This window comes from Panthera uncia, chromosome D4 (assembly GCF_023721935.1).
Source record: "Panthera uncia isolate 11264 chromosome D4, Puncia_PCG_1.0, whole genome shotgun sequence".
NCBI classification, from domain to species: domain Eukaryota; kingdom Metazoa; phylum Chordata; class Mammalia; order Carnivora; family Felidae; genus Panthera; species Panthera uncia.
This window is the reverse complement of record NC_064807.1, coordinates 4,175,467-4,195,076: the sequence shown is the minus strand read 5'-3', so window position 1 is coordinate 4,195,076 and position 19,610 is coordinate 4,175,467. Positions and strand designations below refer to the sequence as shown.

The 19,610-nt window shown below is 40.1% G+C and overlaps 1 protein-coding gene across 12 annotated transcripts in view; it reads left to right on the top strand.

Moving 5' to 3' along the window:
- AUH (AU RNA binding methylglutaconyl-CoA hydratase) overlaps positions 1 to 19,610 on the top strand; it is a 454,909-nt gene that overhangs the window by 34,483 nt on the left and 400,816 nt on the right. For 10 of the 12 annotated variants that reach the window (XR_007458347.1, XR_007458348.1, XM_049632807.1 and 7 more), the window contains one exon: positions 2,292 to 2,378. The exons of the other annotated variants lie outside the window; for them this stretch is intronic. Coding sequence is in view for 8 of the 10 variants with exons in the window: in XM_049632807.1 (XP_049488764.1) it covers positions 2,292 to 2,378 (87 nt within the window). In the remaining 2 variants the exon portion in view is untranslated. The remainder of the gene's footprint in view (positions 1 to 2,291; positions 2,379 to 19,610) is intronic. 12 annotated transcript variants of the gene reach the window in all.

Below are 19,610 nucleotides of genomic sequence, written 5' to 3'. Positions count from 1 at the left end.
GCCGAGGTCCCCTTGGCTCCTGGCATGGCCTCCGCACCCAGGCTCGGAGAGCTGGGTGTGAATTTCAAAGCGTGGGTGCCGCTGAGAGCCCCCACTGCCGCGCGGGCCGGTGTGCCGGAGGGCCCCCTCGTGGCGTAGCCCACACTGACGTTGGAGGATCTGGTGGATCCCGCGATGCGGTTCCCCGGGGCTCCTTCAGGACCGCCTCACGCAGAGCCCCTGTGTGCCCCATCAGCGCCCTCCTCTCCGCTGCCTCGGCCCTTCTCTCATCTGCTCCGCTCCCCGACACGGCACTGGGTTCGGCCGCTTTTCTTAGCCGATGTGGAGTAGCCAGCCGGCACTGAGCAACGTGTAAATTATGTTCTCAGGGCTAAACGGCAGTGAGTCCGAACGGTTTTTTCTTCCGACAAATACATCCTACTGGTCTAGAGTTTTGCCCCTGCAAACATTTTTCTTTGATGCTAAATGTTAATTTTTCCTGGAAAAAGTCAATTATGAACACGTGTATCAGGCATACAGAAATGTTTAAAGGCTGACCCTGAATACTCACCACCAAACGTAGACCATACAGTGTTACAAACAAGATTGGAGTCTTCTGTGACCTTTGCTAGTCACCTCCGTCTCCCTCCCTGCAGAGGTCCCCACCAACCAAATTTGGTATTTATCATTCCCATGCATATTTTATGTCCCGAAGTAGCATTCTTTACTAGTTTTTAACTCGTGTACGTATATGTGTACGTAAGTAAGCTGTATGCCCAACGTGGGGCTTGAACTCACGGCCCCGAGGTCAAGAGTCTCATGCTCCACCAACGGAGCTAGCCAGCCGCCCCCCTAAATAGCAATTCTTTTAAAAAGAGTTATGCAGGGGTGCCTGGGAGGCTCAGTCGGTTAAGCGTCCGACTTCGGCTCAGGTCATGATCTCGCGTTTGTGAGTTCGAGCCCCGCATCGGGCTCTGTGCTGGCAGCCCGGAGCCTGGAGCTGCTTTGGATTCTGTGTCTCCCCTTCTCTCTGTCCCTCCCGTGCTCATGCTCTGTCTCTCACTGTCTCTCAATAATAAATAAACGTTAAGAAATTAAAAAAAAAAAAGTTGCGCAAATGGTTATCCTGTGTCTTTCTGTAAATATATAATAATTTATATCGTTAAATATATAAATATAATATATGTTAATGTTCTATATTAATTGCATAATTATATGTTCTTCAACATCCAGATTCATCCATATTCATGCTCTGATTTCTTGGTTTTCATGCCGAACATGTATTATTCTGTTACAGAAATACATCTTTTATTAGAGATCCTGCGGATGGATATTGAGATTAATTCCAATTTTTTTGCTGTTTTATACATGTTGCACTGAATGGTGCTGCTGTACTTCTTTCCTTGGGCATGTGTTTGAGGTTTTCTAGAACCGATGGATTGTGGGGCATGTGCTGTGTGCATGGTAGTTCACACTCCCACAGGAAGTGTATGGGCTCAGAATGTCCAGCCTGGGCTGGGAACTGGTGCTACATCCAGTCACGATTACTTTATAATGGATGTATAAGAGAGTCAGTCGCTGAGTGTAAACCTTCTGTGCTGTAATTCTACTTTGTTTTGTATTTGTTCATTTAAATGGGGGCCTTCCTTTTCTCGTATGGTTTAACATCATTAGGAAGAATGCCTTTGTTGAGCCTCAGAGTAAGGGATCCCTTACGCATTTATTTTTTTCTGTTCCAAATGTATGATTCTGTGATAAGCTCATAATTATGAAATTGTCAGTTTGCTCCTACGTTCATGCCAGTGATTCTGAAACATGATCTGCGGTCACCAGGGCGGGGATCCATGAAGTCAGACTGATTTTTACAGTGATTAGCCCTTTTCACAGGGTTGACGTTTACCCTGATGGGGCAGAGGCAAGGGGAGGGTGAAAACTGCCAGAGTCTTTGTAAGAGCGGAGGGAGTGCCCCAGTCTGTAGTCATTTATGTCAATATGAATGGGTTTATTTGTATTCTTCAATGAGTGGATAAATATTTAGGACACTTCATAGTTTTAGTTTCTGATAGAGTAACTATTGGTAGATATCATCTAAAGTAGGTCTCTTCTCAGAGCGTGGGGCCCTGAGACCGTGGAGTGTGAGAACCACTGCTTGAAGCACATGGTAGATGTGTGAACGGGCATTTTATTCCTCCTCATGCTGGTCTCTAAGTTGATATTCAAGTTACAGATGAATCTTAAGTAAGTTTTTGATTCATTGCCTTGAAACTTTGTGTATAACTCGATTGTATTTGTAAATACAACACTTTTTGCAGGTGCCGACCTTAAGGAGAGAGTCAAGATGAATCCCAGTGAAGTCGGTCCTTTTGTCTCCAAAATAAGAGCGGTGATTAATGAGATCGGTAAGCTCAACTACGCTCCTTTTGGCATGCTGCAGATGACCTCAAATGTCACATTTAGAAAGCCGCACATTGTCTTTATGTGTACACTTTGGCCAAAATACTTACGTGATTAGATAACCAGGGCCTGTAGCCGGTTGCTGTAAAACGGCATGTAATATGTTTGATTTGACAAATAATGAACAATATTTTGTAATTAAAAATGCCTCCTATGTATGATGACGTGGCATAGGAAGGTAGTTATTGGAAAACAAAGAGAATATCTCCTAGATAATTGCATAGACACACACTTATTGATCCAGAGTTGTTTTGTTGTTTATATAAATAGGATCGTACCGTTTTCTTAGAGTTATAGACTTCTGGGTAATATTTGTGTCTCGGTACATATCAACTTTATCATTAACACTTTCTAATATATTGTGGTGTAGTAGTCCGTAACATTGTGTTATCCAAAACCGTAAATTACTTTATTAATGTGTAGGGGTTTTATTTTCCATTTTTGTTATTTATAGCAAAGCAGTGGATGTCTTTGTATTAAGTCTTTGAGAGCGTTAGTACATGTATCTGTAGGGTAGATTCCCAAACGTGGGATTGCACTTCTAAGTATCATGTGTTTCTTTTACAGTTTTAATCCTTTTCACCACGTTATATTCCAAAAAGATTGTAATAACTTACATTCCCATCAATTATATGACAGGACTTGTTTCCTCATAATTTGCCAGCATTTAATGTTGCTACTTTTAAGTTTGCCACGGTTAAAAAAAAAAAAAAAAAAAAAAGGCATGTTAGCATTTTATTTTATTTCATTTTGTTTTAATTAATTACTTTTTTGGACATCTTAGCATTTTAATTTGCTTTTCCCCAGATGCTTGTGTGATGTTCTTTCTTTTCAAATTAGACCTGCTTCTTCCCTTCTGCAGATGCCTTTTCACATCCATACTCCTCTTTCCTGTAGCATTATTAGCTATGCTTATTTATTTAAAAGCCACTTTGTAGTAGTCTTTTGTTGTTAAGTGTGTTACAGATGTTGTCTCCTAATGTGCACCCCTGATTCAATTCTAGTATTTAAATGGAAAACTTTTAATATCTAGAGGGTACTAAGTTCTCTTCATTCTTCTTTTGCCTTTTTCCTTGAGGAGTTTCTTTGGTAATTGCTACACATCAATTCTTCCAAATGAATTTGGAATTATTAGTTTTTAAAACAAGGAGGAAAAATACTGTCATGGGACTGTGATTGGGATTTCTCTAAGTCTTATTTAGAAAGAATTAACATTTTTATGGTATTGAATTTTTCCATCCATGATGTATGTGTATGGGTTTCATTTTGTCTGTGTAGGGGTCATTTGGTTTTCTAGTGTCCTTCAAGAAAGTTTTTTCTGCTTTGGTTTTGCTTGGTCTCGTGTCTTCCTCCACCCCCAACCCCCCAATTTATTCTTTCTATTTTATACCATTTATTCCTTTGAATGGCACTTTTTCTCTTATTTCTGTTGAAGTCTGGTTATTGTAGTTCTGTAGGAAAGTTACTAAATTTTAAGTGCTTATTTTATATCCTACCAGCTTGATGATTACTTTTACTGGCTGTTAATATTTCCCAGTTAATTTTTTTGTGCTTTCCAGATGAAAGTTCATTATCTGTAAGTAATGCTGTTGTTGTCTTTACTTTCCCAACCTCTTAATCTTACATATTTTCCCTGTATTTTTACCTTGGCTGAACCCTGCGGTACAATATTCAGTTGCTGGACTGTGTTCATCCTTATCTTTATTTTTTTTATTTTATTTATTTATTTATTTATTTTTTAATTTATTTTTGGGACAGAGAGAGACAGAGCATGAACGGGGGAGGGGAGAGAGAGGGAGACACAGAATCGGAAACAGGCTCCAGGCTCCGAGCCATCAGCCCAGAGCCTGACGCGGGGCTCGAACTCACGGACCGCGAGATCGTGACCTGGCTGAAGTCGGACGCTTAACCGACTGTGCCACCCAGGCGCCCCCATCCTTATCTTTATTTGACTTTGATGAATGCTTTTAATATTTTGCCAGTAATTATCAAGTTCAGGGAGTTTCCTTCCATTTCATCGTATTAGGAATTTGTTGCTGTCTTTTGATCAGGAATAGGTGTTAAAATTTGTCAAAAGCTTTTTTCTGATACAGCTGACCCTTCAACAATGTGGGGATTAGGGATGTTGACCCCAACATGGTAGAAAATCTGTGTATGACTTTTGACTCCCTCAGAACTTAGCTACAGTAGCTTACTGTTGACCGGAAGTCTTACTGGTAGCATAGTCGATTAACACATAGTCAGTATGTTACATATATATTCTCACAACAAAGTAGTAATACTTTAATAATAATATTCCTAATATTACTGTAATAATAATATTCTTAGAATAAAGTAAGCTAGAGGAAATGAAATGTTATTAAGGAAATCGTAAGGAGGAGAAAATACATTTACGGTACTGTACTGTATTTATTGAAAAGAACCTATGTATAAGTGGACCAGCACAGTTCAAAACTGCTGTGTAAGGATCACCTTTAAGTGGTATATATTAGAATTTATCTCATATATCATGTAATAATACAATTTATAATGCTCTACTGGCCTTGTATGACTAGAATAAGCCCTACCTGGTCGTTGTGGTTAGTGGTTATAGTGGTTTTTGATATACACTGCTGGGTTCCATTTTTATATGTTTTGCTATCATCATAAATGAGATTGATCTTCTGCTTCTTTTTTTGTGTGTCATCCTTTTCTGGTTTGATATCAAGGTTGTTGAACTTCACAGAACGACCTTAGCTTTTCTGTGCTGTACAGGGAAGTCCTCTGTTATTTCAAAGGTTAGTGGAACTTGACCATGTAATATCTTTCTGGGGTCTTGTGTGGTTTTGTTATTGTTTACTTGGATGTTTGTTTGTTTTTGGAGCTAAGTTTTAGAATATATTTGTGTATTGTGTGTGTTTGTTTTTCATCCCGTGCTGCTGTCACCGGCGGCTCTCCTGTGCTGCTCTCTCCAGCTTGGGCCTCGTGGTCAGATCCCAGGTCTCCCGAGGCAGACCATGGACTTGGTTTCCATGTTGGTCAGAGAGCACGGTCTTGGAGGTGGAAGCTGACCCTGTCTTTAACTTTATGTGTATGCTAGGAGGAGTGGCTGAGGCTGGGCCAGTTGTGAATATCACCTTGATGTTTCTTCCAAGCCTCTTTCCATTTTATTAATTTTGAAATTAGAATTTTTCTGGGACTTTTAAAATGAAGACTGGTTCCTGTTTTTGCAGTGGCATTTTCTTCTCAGCGACTGACTGTAGCTGTGGCATTTCCGTTTTGGATTCTCATCCAGTCTATATTTTTCTGTCCCATGAGTTCCCCAGTATTTATGAGTGATGGTTCTTGTTAGAACATTACACTGGACATGACATTTTAAGTTGTCTTTTGTGGTGGCTTAATGAGATTTTGAGGGGCAGATGGAAGCTAAGTGTTTCGATCTAATCTACTCATTTAATATATTAAACCAGGGCAGGCAGACTTAAAGGTACAGATAATATCTTAGGTTTTGCAGAGCCATGATGGTTTCTTTCACAGCTGCTCAACTTTTTTTTTTTTTCCCCCAGAGACTGTTTTTCTAGAGCAGTTTTAGGTTCACATCAAAATCGAGGGGAAGGTACAGAGATTTCTCTCATACTCCCTGCCACCACATACCCACGGCCTCCCCTGTTGTCAGCATCCCTCGCCGATACGGTACATTCATGACAGCTCATGAGCCTCTGCTGATACGTCCTAATCATCCAGAGTTCACAGTTCATATGAGGGTTCACTGGTGTTGTCCAGTCTGGGGATTTGGACGCATCCATCATGACGTGGATCCGGCATTCTGGTGTCACACAGAGTACTTCTGGCGGCCTAACGCTTCTCTGTGCTCAGTGTGTTCTCTCCTCTCTCCTCTCTGACAACCTGTTTTTCCGTCTCCCTGGTTTTGCACTTCCAGAATCTCATATTGTTGGAATCCTACGGCACGGAGCCTTTTGAAACGGGCTTCTTTCACTTAGTAAGACGTATTAAAGTTTTCTCCCTTTTTTATGCCTTGATATCTTATGTGCTTCTAGTGCCGAACAGTATTCCATTGTCTGGATGGGCCACAGTTGATTTGTCCATTTACTTACTGAAGGACAGCTTGGTTGCTTCCAAGTTTTGACAGTTATGAATAAAGCTGCTGCAAACATCTATGTATCGGTTTTTGTGTGGACGTAGGTCTTCTAGGAAGATACCAAGGAGCATAAATGCTGAATCCCATGGCAGGAGTGTTTAGTTTTGTATAAAAACCTTCCTGACTCTCTTCCCAAGTGGGTGTGCTGTGATGCGTCCCCAGCGGCAGTGGCTGAGAGTTTCCGCTGCTCTGTATCCTTGTCAGCATTTGGTGTTATCAGTGTTCCATATTTTGGCCATTCTGACAGGTTTGTAGTGTCATCTCGTTGTTTTAATTTGTATTTCTGTGATGACATATGATGCGGAACATCTTTTCACATGCTTATTTCCTATCTGTATACCTATGGTGAGGTGTCTGTTAAGATTTTAGCCCAGTTTCCGATTGAGTTGTTTGTATTTCTTTTCTTTTCTTTCTTTCTTTTTTTAATGTTTGTTTCTGAGAGAGAGAGGAGAGAGAGAAAGAGAGAGAGGGAGGGAGGGGCAGAGAGAGAGGGAGATACACAAGCAGGCTCCACGCCCCGAGCTGCCAGCATAGAGCCTGATGCGGGGCTCGAACCCAGGAACCGTGACCGTGAGATCATGACCTGAGCCGAAGTCGCATGCTTAACCGACTGAGCCACCCAGTTTGTATTTCTTATTTTTGTTTACAAAAATGCATAGTTTGTATTTCTTATTTTGTTTGTATTTCTTGTAGCTTAGTTTAAGAGTTCTTTGTACGTTAGATAATAGTTCTTTATCAGATATCAGAATATTTTGTAAATATTTTCACCCAGCTTGTACTTTGTATTCTTTTTCTCCTGACATTTTTTTGTAGAGCTTAAGTTTTTCACTTTATTAAAGTCCATCTTATTTTTCCTTTCATGGATTGTGCTTTGGTGTTATACCTAAAAAGTAGTTGGCCATACCCAAGGTCATCTAGCTTTTCTCCTATGTTATCTTCTAGGAATTTTATAATTTTGTGCTTTACAGTTAGATCTGTGATCCATTTTGCACTAACATTTGTGAAGGGCGTAAGGCCTGTCTGTCTAGATTCCTACTTTTGCATGAAGATGTTACTATTTCAGCACCATTTGTGGAAATTTATCTGTGTTCCAATGTATTGCCTTTTTCCCTTTATTGAAGACTGGTTAATTTTTGGGTGGCTGTGTCTGGGCTTTCTGTTCTGTTCCTTGATCCATTTGTCTGTTCTTTTGCCAGTAACCGCATTGTCTTGATTATTGTAGCTTTATAGTAAGTCTAGACATTGGGTAGTGTCAGTCCCACAACTTTGTTTTTCTCCTTCAATATTGTGTTGGCTATTTTGGGTCTTTTGCCTCTTCATATAAACTTTAGAATCAGTTTGTTGATAGCCACAAAATAACATGTGGGGATTTTGATTGGGATTGCATTGAATGTGTACATTGAATTGGGGAAAACTGACATCTTCACAGTATTGAGTCTTTATATCCATGAACATGGACTATCTCTCCATTTAGTTACTTGATTTCATACATTAGTTTTATAGTTTTTCTCACAGAGATCTTACACATATTTTGTTGGGTTTATACCTACAAGTATTTTATTTTGGGGCATGTTAGTGTAAGTGGTATTGTGTTTTTTAATTTCAAATTCCACTTGTTCATTGTTGGTATATGGAATAGTGATTCACTTTTGTATGTTTACCCTGTGTCCTGCAACCTTGGTATAATCGTGTATTTGTTTTGGGAATTTTTTTGTTAATTCTTTCATATCTCCTGCATGGTAGACAGTCATATCATTTGCAAGCAAAAACAGTTTTATGTTTTCTTTCCCAATCTGTATTACCTTTTATTTCCTTTTTTTTGTTTGTTTGTTTAATAACATTTGTAAGGACTTTTAGCATGATGTTGAAAAGAACAAGTGAGAAGACACATCCTTGCCTTGTACTAGGCACTCAACTTTTACATGTGCTGAAACCGCCACAGACGAAATGTAAACAAATGTGTTTCTCTGTTCCAGTAAAATTATATTTACTGTGAAATTTAAATTTTGTATAGTTTCCGTGTGTTATAAAACAATATATTTAATTTGTTTCTTTTTTTTCCCAGCTGTTTAAAAGTATACAAACCATATTAGCTTACAGGTTTTACTAAAACAGTCACTGGGTCTGATTTCCTTCCTTCTCTTCCTCCCTCCCTTCCTTCTTTCCATTTATTCATCTGGTCATCCATCCATCCATCTCAGATGGCTTTTTCTTCTTTATTTCTCCTGTTTTTTGGAATTAATTGTAGTCTTCCACTGTTGTTTATATTTAAGAAATCTACTGACTTGCAGTTCTGATTTGGACAACTCCCTTCATGTTTGGCTCAGGCCTTTTTGGTTTTTGCATTTTGGAGATTTGAAGGTTTTAAGGTCTTTGTATCCTTTGCTAGACAGTGTGAAGTATTATTCAGAGAGCAGGAATGGAGCCATAAGACTTACAAATGAGTTGGAGGATGGAGAATGGAGTAAGAAAAATAAACAAAACAAAAACTGAAACGAAGTTCATCAAATCCTAACAAAGTGTAAAGAGGATAGAAGAGGCACAACCTCAGGACAAATTAAGATGATGAAATAAGTCCAGTAATTACCATTGATGCCAGTTGACTAAACTTGTTAAAAACATAGATGTTCAGATTTGATTAAGAAACTTAATTCAACTGTATATTATTAATAGTAGCCACATCTGTTGTAGCGTTTTTCAAAAACCATTACTAGTAAGAGACAGCATGTTAAGTTTAAGGTTAAGTTTTTCATAAGACTAAACTTACATCTTCCTGAAAAAAAAAGAATGAAAAATATACAAATAAAATTATATTAGATATATACAGGATAAATTGGCAAATCCTTCATCATTGTGGATGAGTTCAGTCCCATCTGTCCCAATTAATCATGAGATAGACAGAAGATAAAAATAAAGATTTGAACAATGTATCAAGTTGATTTAATAGACTCTTAACCCTAAATTGGAGAATATGCATGCTTCTCATCAACATATGAAACATTTACAAGAATGGATCATGTGTTGGACCCTAAAATCTCTGTTAAATTTCAGAAGTTTAATATATAGAGACCACGTTCTCTGTTCAAAATGCAGTTAACTTAGAAATAAAAATACACATAATATAGATATTTAAAAATCATATATTGGTAAATTTAAAAAGGACTGATAAGTCACTCATGACTCAAAGAAGGAAGAATTATGGGAAAAAATACTAAGACTGAATGAATATAAAATTGCTGTATGCCCAAATTTCTGAGATTTGATTAAAGTAATAGTTTGAGGGGGAATTCATAACCTTAATGCCTATGTTAGCAAGGGGAAACCGCTGGCCATAAGTAGCTGAGCATTACCGTAAAAAGTTCTGTGTCCAAACAGAGTAGAAGGAAGGCAGTGAAATGAGGATCTGAGATCAGGGGGATCGAACTGCAGCTTTAGAAGGGAGAATCTGCAAGGGGCAAAGGACACTCAATAGTAGGTGTTACAGGTGAGAGGAGGGTTGTGGTTGCAGGTATAGCAGAGATTATAAAGCTTATAAGAAAATACTATGAGAATCTTTATGTCAATAAATGTGAAATTTCTGTCTCAAGAAATAGTCACATTCTGGAGTAGTCCAGTAAGGACCGAGTAGTAGTTGAACGTTTCTTCGCCGAGGAAGTGCCAGGCCCAGCTTTTACGTGTTAAATGATTTGCTTGCAGATGTTTGCCCCAGCCTGTAAGGAACAGATCATTTCAGTCTTATGCAGACGCCTCCACACAACAGTACAGCGAGAGTTTATTCCTAAACTCACGATTTCTGATTAGCGTGACCTTCATATGTAAACAGAAACAATAGAGGAAAGGAGAGGGGCCAGTCTCGCGTATCAGGAACATGGATGAAATCAGTAGGTTAAAAAAAGAAAAAAAAAAAAAAAAAAAGACCAAGTTGGATTTTCCCAAGAATACAAGGGGGGGGAGGAGGTTCCCATTTGAAAATATTAAATTTCATTTGTGACGTTAGCCAGTTAAAATAAAATGATGTTTTTCCTCAACAGATTGATGAAAAGAATTTGAGAGAGGTCAAGTCTGTTCTTAGAAGGAGGTCAAGGCAGACTAGAAATAGAAGGGAACTTCCTTTGCTTGATGAAAGGTGCCTGTTTTTTAGTAGTAAAAAGTAAAAGTAGTCTCCAAAAGCCAGGAAAACGACAAAAGACCCACTGTCACCAGCTTTGTTCAACAGTGTTCTGAAAATCCTGGCCTGTGTGGAAAGGCAGGAAATGGAAATAAAAGAGTGACACAGAGAAGAAAGATAACACTGCCTGTCTCACGTGTATGATGGTCTCCACTGAAAATCTAAAAGGATCAACAAATTATTAGGAATAATGAGTGTCTCAAGATAGCCAAATGTAAGATCCATATTTAAAAATAATCAGTTACACTTCTTTACAGCAGTAGCATCCAGGAAACGTCAGTCAAGAAAATATACTATTACAACAGGAACAAAAATGGATTTAGCAATGTACACAAGCCATAGGGAAAAATTATGAAACTTATCCTAAGACATTAAATAAATTAAATGGAGACTCATTATCTCCTAGAATAGGAGGATTCAGTATTAAGAAGATGATTCCATTGTTTTTTTAATGTTTATTTTTGAGAGAGAGAGGAGAGCACGAGAGTGAGTGGGAGAGGGTCAGAGAAAGAGGGAGACACAGAATCGGAAGCAGGCCCTGGGCTCTGGGCTGTCAGCACAGAGCCTGACACAGGGCTCAAACTAGTGAATCGTGAATTCATGACCTGAGCCAGAGTTAGACACTTAACCTACCGAGCCACCCCGGGCGCCCCAAGATGATTCTCACAAGTGATTCAATATACGGATGCAAAGTAATTACCTTTACATTCCTAGCATTAATTTTGTGAGGAACCTGATGAGCGTAATGAGGCCCCAGAATAGCCCAACATTCCTCAAGAAGAAAGTGAGGGTCCTTGCTTCATCAGCACTCAAGACCTTGTTTAAAGATTTGTAAATTAAGATGGCATGTTTCTGGCTTTGGGATAGACAAATGGACCCCGGAGCGACTACAGAAGGCCATGGATAAATAGGGGAACTGCCACAGGAGAGAGCAGGTGTTCACTGGGGACGGCAAAGACTCGACTACATGCATGGAGGAAGATGAACTTTTATGATCTTGATGGAGTGAAAAAATTTGTCAAACATATAATACAGCCCATAAAAGGAAAGGTGTATAAATTCCACCTTATTAAGCTTAAGAAAATTTGTTCATTAAAAGGTGCTGTAAAGAAAGTAGAAAAGGCGTTAAGGGGGAAAAAATACTTGAAACATATAACTGCCCAAGGATGTGTGTGTGTGTGTGTGTGTGTGTGTGTGTGTGTGTGTGTGTGTGTAATCAGCACATGAGCGCGTGCATGCGGCCTGGGAGTCTGTAAGACAACACAACAGAGAATCATGTTTCACACGTCTGTCAGATAAGCCATATATTCTTATGCCTGACCTTACAGACAGTTAGGGAGGAAGTGGGTCACTGAGCAGATTTACTCACTAATGAGAGTACAAAGTGATGTGAGTGTTCAGGAAAACAATTTGGTATTGTCTTACAAAGTTGAATATTCACTTCCCATAAGACTTGATAGTTCACTTTTTTAGGAGGCATTTACCTAGAGGGTAAGCCTTTAACACTGTTTTTACTAGACCCATAGTAAGAAACGCACACACAGTTTAGCCCAGTGAACGCATAGGGTGGGCATCAAAGGTTCATGAAATAGTCACCTTCCTTTGTGCACTGTATTTGGATATTATATTATTTTATTTTTAAAAATACCTGATTTTGACCCAATGAATGGATTACTAGTTGGAGTTTGAAACTACACTAGTCTATAGGCATTTTGCATATATGTCCTAGGGAAGCTTATACCAGGATATAAGAAAAAGACTGTTTATAGTAGCATATGGTTAATAATAAAAAGCTGAAGACAGCCAAATTTCAGGGGTAGGAGAATGGATGAATGTTTTGGTATATTTGTACAGTTGTACTGTAGATAGCATTGAGCATACATGAATCACTTCCATGTGTAACAACACGGATGAGTCTTTGAAACAATGAATTAGAACAATATAATCTATTTTTTATGAAACTAAAAGCGTAGAAAACAGCATGTAGTTTAGAAATGTGTGTATACTGAAATCACATACCCACACAGTACAAATATGAGAATGATAAACATAAGAGTTCATGGTAGTGATTACCTCTGGGTTTGGGAAGGCAGGTTGAAGAGTAGGTGAGAACACCTGGCCAGTAGGGTGTTAGTGCTGATCTAGTTCTTACTTTGGTGATTTTAAGGCAGTTTTTATTATTATGCTTCATACATTCTTTGTATTTACCAAATTAGATCAAACAGTTCTTAAAATCTTCCTCTATCTTGAATCCTGCAAACATTTCTAATGGTATTTCTCAAATAATTTTCTGCGTTTCCCTCCTTGATTCTTATTTTTAATAAAGCGAGGCCAGAATTCCAGATTCTTAGAAAATAACTCCCACTTTTAAGGGTTTTCAAGGGAAAGGAGAAGAAGACGACCCTTTGAATGTCAGACAACCTTGGTTTTGGACCAGATTCCTCACATAGGCCTCCAGCTTTCTGGCTGGCCCCTCTCCACTAGGTCCCCTGACATAGCTGATTTTCTGTGGAGCAGGGTTTCCAGGGGTGATTGTTTCCATGGGAGGAGTGGTCTTGTCTGCTGGAGGTGAGTGGATGCGGTGGGTGAGGACCCTGCATTGCACTCATGGGGCTGTTTGTAGAGACTCTGGGTGATGGTTAAGATCCCAGGGATTTTGTGAGCTGGTTGTCACAGCCGCTGTGGCGTCATCAGTAACCATACGGATCAGTGTGTTTCGTGGCTGTCCCGTACCACTTTGCCCTCCTGCCCCCGTTACGTGTGCATTTTCCACCCCTGGGGGATCTTTCTCTGGGGTCTCGAGGGTCATGGAGTTTCTTCCTGGCCCTGGTGACTACTGTTGACTACTGTGCTCTGCTTGTTTTTAATGAAAGAGTCCGTAAGGGACTGACTTACAGGTACTGAACTCACGGGAAAGCTGTTCTGTGTTATTAAACTAGAGATCAGAAAGAAGTTCTGTATTTTATTCTGAGTCACTAAGGGCCTTACTTGACTGTTCCTAGCTTCTTAGAAAGCCTCTTCTTAAAAAGTAATTCCAAAATCCTAGAACAAATTTAGTTCTGTTGCTCTTTTCAGACAAAAAAAAAAAGGTCTTATGGCTCTTTTTGAGACGTTTTGTTCTAAAGAAACGGCGAGTTCTCAGACATTGTTCCAGGCCCCCTCCCCTTTTCAGGTGTGGGGTGCCTAAGGTTGACAGCGGTAACGGCTTATTTTGAAATCTTAGGCCTGAGCAAGTTATCACAGATGCACAGACATGAGATTATTTGCATCTACTAAAAGCTGCCGTTCCTTAACTTACACCTCCTGGCCGTGTTCACTCGTGACAGTGCTCCTGCCACGGTTGGGACTCCTGCCGTGCAAATTAGGGATACGGAGTGTGGGGAGCAGAGGTGTTCATTCCCTCCTGGTGGCCAGTCTTGTCCCATTAGGTGCTATTTTGTGAAGAGCTAGAAAACGTTTTGGAATTCTCTCTCAAGTGGAAACTGCGGGCAAGCCTATGTACTTCTCGAGTTGAGGCCTCAAAGAATTGCCATCTGATGATAAAAAGGTGTTTAAAATAGGTTTTCACCAGAATTTTAAATTACAGAACCTGGTGTGATACAGATTTTTTGTAAATGGTACTCCATAGTAATTGTTTAAAATGCCAGGCATTTCCAGCTTTCTTATCCTTTTTTTCTGATGAAATAAAATTGCAAAAGCTTTAATTTAGTTATGTAAATGCAGAGCTGAATCTGCATTGAAATCTAGGTAATTATGGTAAAAGGGACATAAATAAATGAAAATGTATCCATTTAACAAACATCTCTTTTAAAGACTTTATAATACTATAAAGTGTTATAGAAGGAAATAGTTTAATTTTGCAAGTTTTCCAATTCTCTGATTAGCTTTTTTCCATGTGATTGAAAGCCTACTGTTCAAATGCACTTTTCTATCAGAAAAGTCTGTCAATTCAGGTCACATGCATAGAAGATATTTTTGTACAACAGAAGAGCAGAATTCTGTATGAAAACACTTATGTAAACTTCATGGGATGAACTTCTTCTCAAGTGGTGCTTCTCATTTATTGTACTTTCCTTAGCATGTTTTTGAAGTTCAGAATTGAGGCACACCTGAGTTTTAGCGTTGACTCAACGCATTACAAAATAAGTCACTAGTAATTAAAAAGAAAAAAAGAACCCATCATAGGATGGTAGAAGTGCACTCGTACCAGATTTTTATCTTGGCTGCCCTTTGGCAGAGGCTTGTTACTAGAACCAAACTCTTCCCACCCCAGCCCGGCTGATTTTGTACAAGAGAATATTTTTCCCCCGAGAGAGCGAGTGAGAGAGAGCGCGCGAGCAGGTGGAGAGGGCGGGAATCGTAAGCAGGCTTTGTGCTCAGTGTGCGGAGCCCGACGCAGGGCTTGATCTCATGACCTGAGCTGAAATCAAGAGGCGGACGCTTAGCTGACTGAGCCCCCGGGTGCTCGAGAGGACTCCTTAATGTTTTGGTAACCGGGTGATCTTTCTGCCATCTTAATCTTAAGCTGGAAGCACCTTATATCTCATCGTATAAACTTGCTCTTATGATGATGTTCGATGATGTCAGAACATCGGCTCAGCTTAACATTTTCCCAAGGACATTGTCGTAAGATGTTAATTTTGTTGCAACAAAGTCAAGTTTATGTGTTACCAATATGTGGTGAGCTTCTGTGAATAGTTTTGATCTCAGTTTATGGAGGCATACGGTTTGGAAATCTCTTGAGGTCGAGGCAGAAGATGTGAATTCCAGTCTTTCTTTAACCATCCGGTACTTTCCGTGGCCCCTTCCCACTGTGAGAACACAGTGGGTTTTTCTCCATCTGCATACCTGGTATCTTGCTTGGCAGCTGGCTGGTGGGTCCATGATTGGAAAGGGAAAGTGACTGGGGTCCATTGGTGTAGACAGGAGAACCTTCCTGTCTCCTCCACAGTGGGTCCTCTAGAATCCCTTTCTGTTGGTCTCTATTCCGGATCCCAAGAATCATGCCCGCCCTGGCCTGGGTTTCTCTCGTCCCCCGGTTCACATTGCTCGTAGGATCTGACTGAGGGTGATAGAACTGACTCTGTCAAATAGGAGAGCTGCCCCTTTGCTCGACGGCTGTGGGAGGGGTAATTCAGGAGTCCCAGTGTGAAGCTTGAGCGTTGGTGCCTAGTGGACCTCCAAGTGGTGCGGTCAAGCAGGCAGGTAGATAGAACTTTGCAGTTGGGGCACGTGTTCTAGGCATGCGGCGTAAATTGGGGAGCGCTCCATGAATGAAGCCTTGATGCCGGGCGAGGCCCTGACGGAGTTACTGCAGAGAGAAGCGTCTGAGGCCCTGTGATGTGTCAACACGGGATGAAAAAGAACCAGAAAGGAGACTCCGAGAGATCCGCCAGGGTAGGGAGGTAGGAAGAAAACAGCGTTCCGAAAGCCCGGTGAAGAAAGTCTTTCACGAAACAGGCCTCGATCACGCGCTGCTGACCTGTCCGGGAGGGTGAGTGGAGAGAACGAACGACACTGCATTTTGCAGCACAGCCGTCGCCAGCGTCGCTGACAAGGACGAAAGGGATCCATTCCTTGGACAATTGTGAAAGGCCCCCTATCTTACTGTTGGGCTTTTTGGTGTAGGTCCGTCTAGAGAAAACTAGTTATCTGGAACTTAACTTGGTTATGGATAAAAGCTTCCCATAACTTGATTTCTTAAAAAAAAACAACAACTATCAATGATAGTGTTTAGGAAATTTTTTCTCAAAAGTAGCATATAGCTTTCTGTGAAGCATAGTGGCTGATTTATCATGGCTTCATAATACTCTCTGAGGTCAGATGCAGGGCCTTTAAATATGAATAACATTTTATGAGAAGTTAAAGTGTTGTATTTGTCACTTCATGCATTTAATTGTTCTGTTCTTGTTAATTACATAACCCATTACCCTAAGGCCTGTGCTCTGTAAAGGTATAAATAAATACCTGTAAAGGTAGACATAAATCCAGTTGTAACTCCCTAGCGTCCCATTTTAAGATGGAGAGATTTAGTAATGAATGCAAACGGGTATGCATAAATTCCAGATATGTTCCTTTTAAGCTTTGCATTTGATTTAGAAGCATCTGATACTTACAAAAAAATCCAGAGGTGATTGATTTTTTAAAAAATGTTTATTTCTGTGGCGTGTGTGTGTGTGTGTGTGTGTGTGAGAGACAGAGAGAGAGAGAGAGAGCGCGCGTGAGCATGAGCAGGGAGGGGCAGAAAGAGAGGAAAAGAGAGGATCCCAAGCAGGCTTCGTGCTCAGCACAGAGCCCGATGTGGGGCTTGATCTCACAACCTTGAAATCACGACCTGAGCTGAAGTCAAGAGTCAAACACTCAACAGACTGAGCCACCCAGGTGCCCCATTGATTGATTTTTTTTTGTTAGAGTTTGGTAATTTACCATCATTTGACAGTTCAGAGCTTTTTCAGATACTTAATTTGTGTTTTACTTGATCTGAAATAAAGCTTATTTTGAAAATAATTAGTGCCACAATGAGTTATCATATATAATTTGAAAGATTATGCACTTAGTATATATTTTTGCTGTCCCCTGATTATTTGACTTTTATTTAATTACTTATTTATTTTAAATGCTTATTTTTGAGAGAGAGAGAGCAGAGAGGGGCAGAGAGAGAGAGAGAGAGAGAGAGAGAAGGGGGGGGGGATCCTAAGCAGGCTCCAGGCTCTGCGCTGGCAGCACAGAGCCCCACGCGGGGACCCAAACTCACAAAGCGTGAGATCATGACCTGAGCCAAAGTCGGACATTTAACTGACTGAGCCACTCAGGTGCCCTTGACTTTTATTTTAGGTGTGTTAAGAATTGTTTAGTAAAGAACATTTTTAAAGTTTGCAGAATTACTTGTCAGTCTGCCCGGTTGACCCGAAATGTGTGTGTTCATTATGCTTTTTTCCTTTGTTTGAAGTCAAGGAGATTTAAAAAAAAATTTTTTTAATGTTTTTTAAAAAATTTATTTTTGAAGGAGAGAGAGAGAGATAGAGTATGAACGGGGGAGGAGCAGAGAGAAAGGGAGACACAGTATTCAAAGCAGGCCCCAGGCTCTGAGCTGTCAGCATAGAGCCCGATGCAGGGCTCAAACTCACGAACTGTGAGATCATGACCTGAGCTGAAGTCGGACGCACAACCGACTGAGTCACCCAGGCGCCCCAAGGAGATTTTTGAAATAAGGAGTTAATTTTGTTAAATTGGATGCAATCTAGCTGTAGTTTACATTCCCCCCCCCCCCCCAGTTTGATGTAATAACTAGAAATTGAAAGTGCGAAATTACGGTACGCGGAGGACTGACAGCTCGCTCTAGTTGAATGTACTTAGTTTTCCAAATGGTAACTTCCAGATCTCACTTTCCAGTTTCTTTATCCTTTGGCCAGGAATGATGGAAAACAGTAAAATGAGACAGTATCCAGGAGCCTGTTGTTTTTCCTCAGAAGTGCTGACATCCCCCGCCTATTGTGTCATAGTTTCAAATAGAGCTGCACTTCCCTTTGCAACTTAGGATCTCTGTCCTTTTGTCTGTGGGATTTTACTGCCTTTGCTGACTTTCACTGGGTGTTAATCATGTTACGATTTTGGATGGTCGTGTGGAAACTATACTGTTTTGCTAAATATAGCCAAAGAAATGCGCTTATCAACCAAGCTCTGTCACTTTAAAATATTACCCTGGAATATTCTAGAATTTTGCAAGACCAAAAAGGGAAATCACTTCAATTCTTTTTTGGCTTTTGTATGTTTGTTAGCTTTTAATTCCATGAGGAGTATCTGAATGTGTGTTTAATGTGAAAATTTGGAACTTTTTAAAGCAGCTTTCCTCCATTATCTTTCTGTCCACCCAGGTTATTATTGCTAATTCCCTGACTTAATATTTTCATTAATATTTAATTGTTTTAATATTTTTAGACCTTTTCTTGGCCCTTGCGTGAATATATATTTGTATACGTGCATTGATACATACATTATATGCAAGTATATATGCGAAAATAACCACATAAACAAGTTTTCTATTTTTTAATTTTATTTTTGGAAATTAATAATTCCCTAGGAATTCATCCATTTCATCGAGACTTTGAAATGCATTGGTATAATGTCATTCATAACATTCTCTTACTGCTTAATTATCTGAAGAGTCAACGGTGATTGTCCTCTTTTCTCCTGGCTTTGCTTACTGGTGTCCTCTTTCTGTTTTCTTTGGTCGGTCCCTGAAGAGCCTTAGCAGTTTTTGTGGTGCGTTTCAGAAATCTCTTTTGGGCCTTAGTAATCCCCTGTATTGTTTCTGTTTTATTAACTTCCACCCTCATTTTTATTACCCTTTTTCCTTCTGGTTAGATTTGCTGCTTTCTTTTAACCTCATTAAGGTGGGTGTTGGTTTCCCACATTTTCTGCCATGGAGGCACGTATCAGACGTTCTCACTGCACCCGTACGCACCCTCTTCCACCTGGCCACCTGCCTGTTCCTCCTCACCCCTCTCTGAATGGTGTCCTGTCACCACACACAGGCTCACTGATTTTTCCTAAGCTGTACCTAACTCGGTGCACACATTGCGGCTTTTTTATTTCATTTAAATACTTTTCGGTTCTTTTAGAAATTATTAAGTCCCTCTTTATAGTTCACAGTGTCATGCTTGGCTTCATGTCTTGATATGAGAATCAGTGTTTGAAGATTGTGGATCTCATTTTTGGATGGGTATTTTCTTATGGTTTCTTTCTACTGGTTCTTACCACATCTTGTATCCTTCTTTTCCTTCCCTTTCCCTTTCCCTTTCCCTTTCCCTTTCCCTTTCCCTTTCCCTTCCCCTTCCCCTTCCCCTTCCCCTTCCCCTTCCCCTTCCCCTT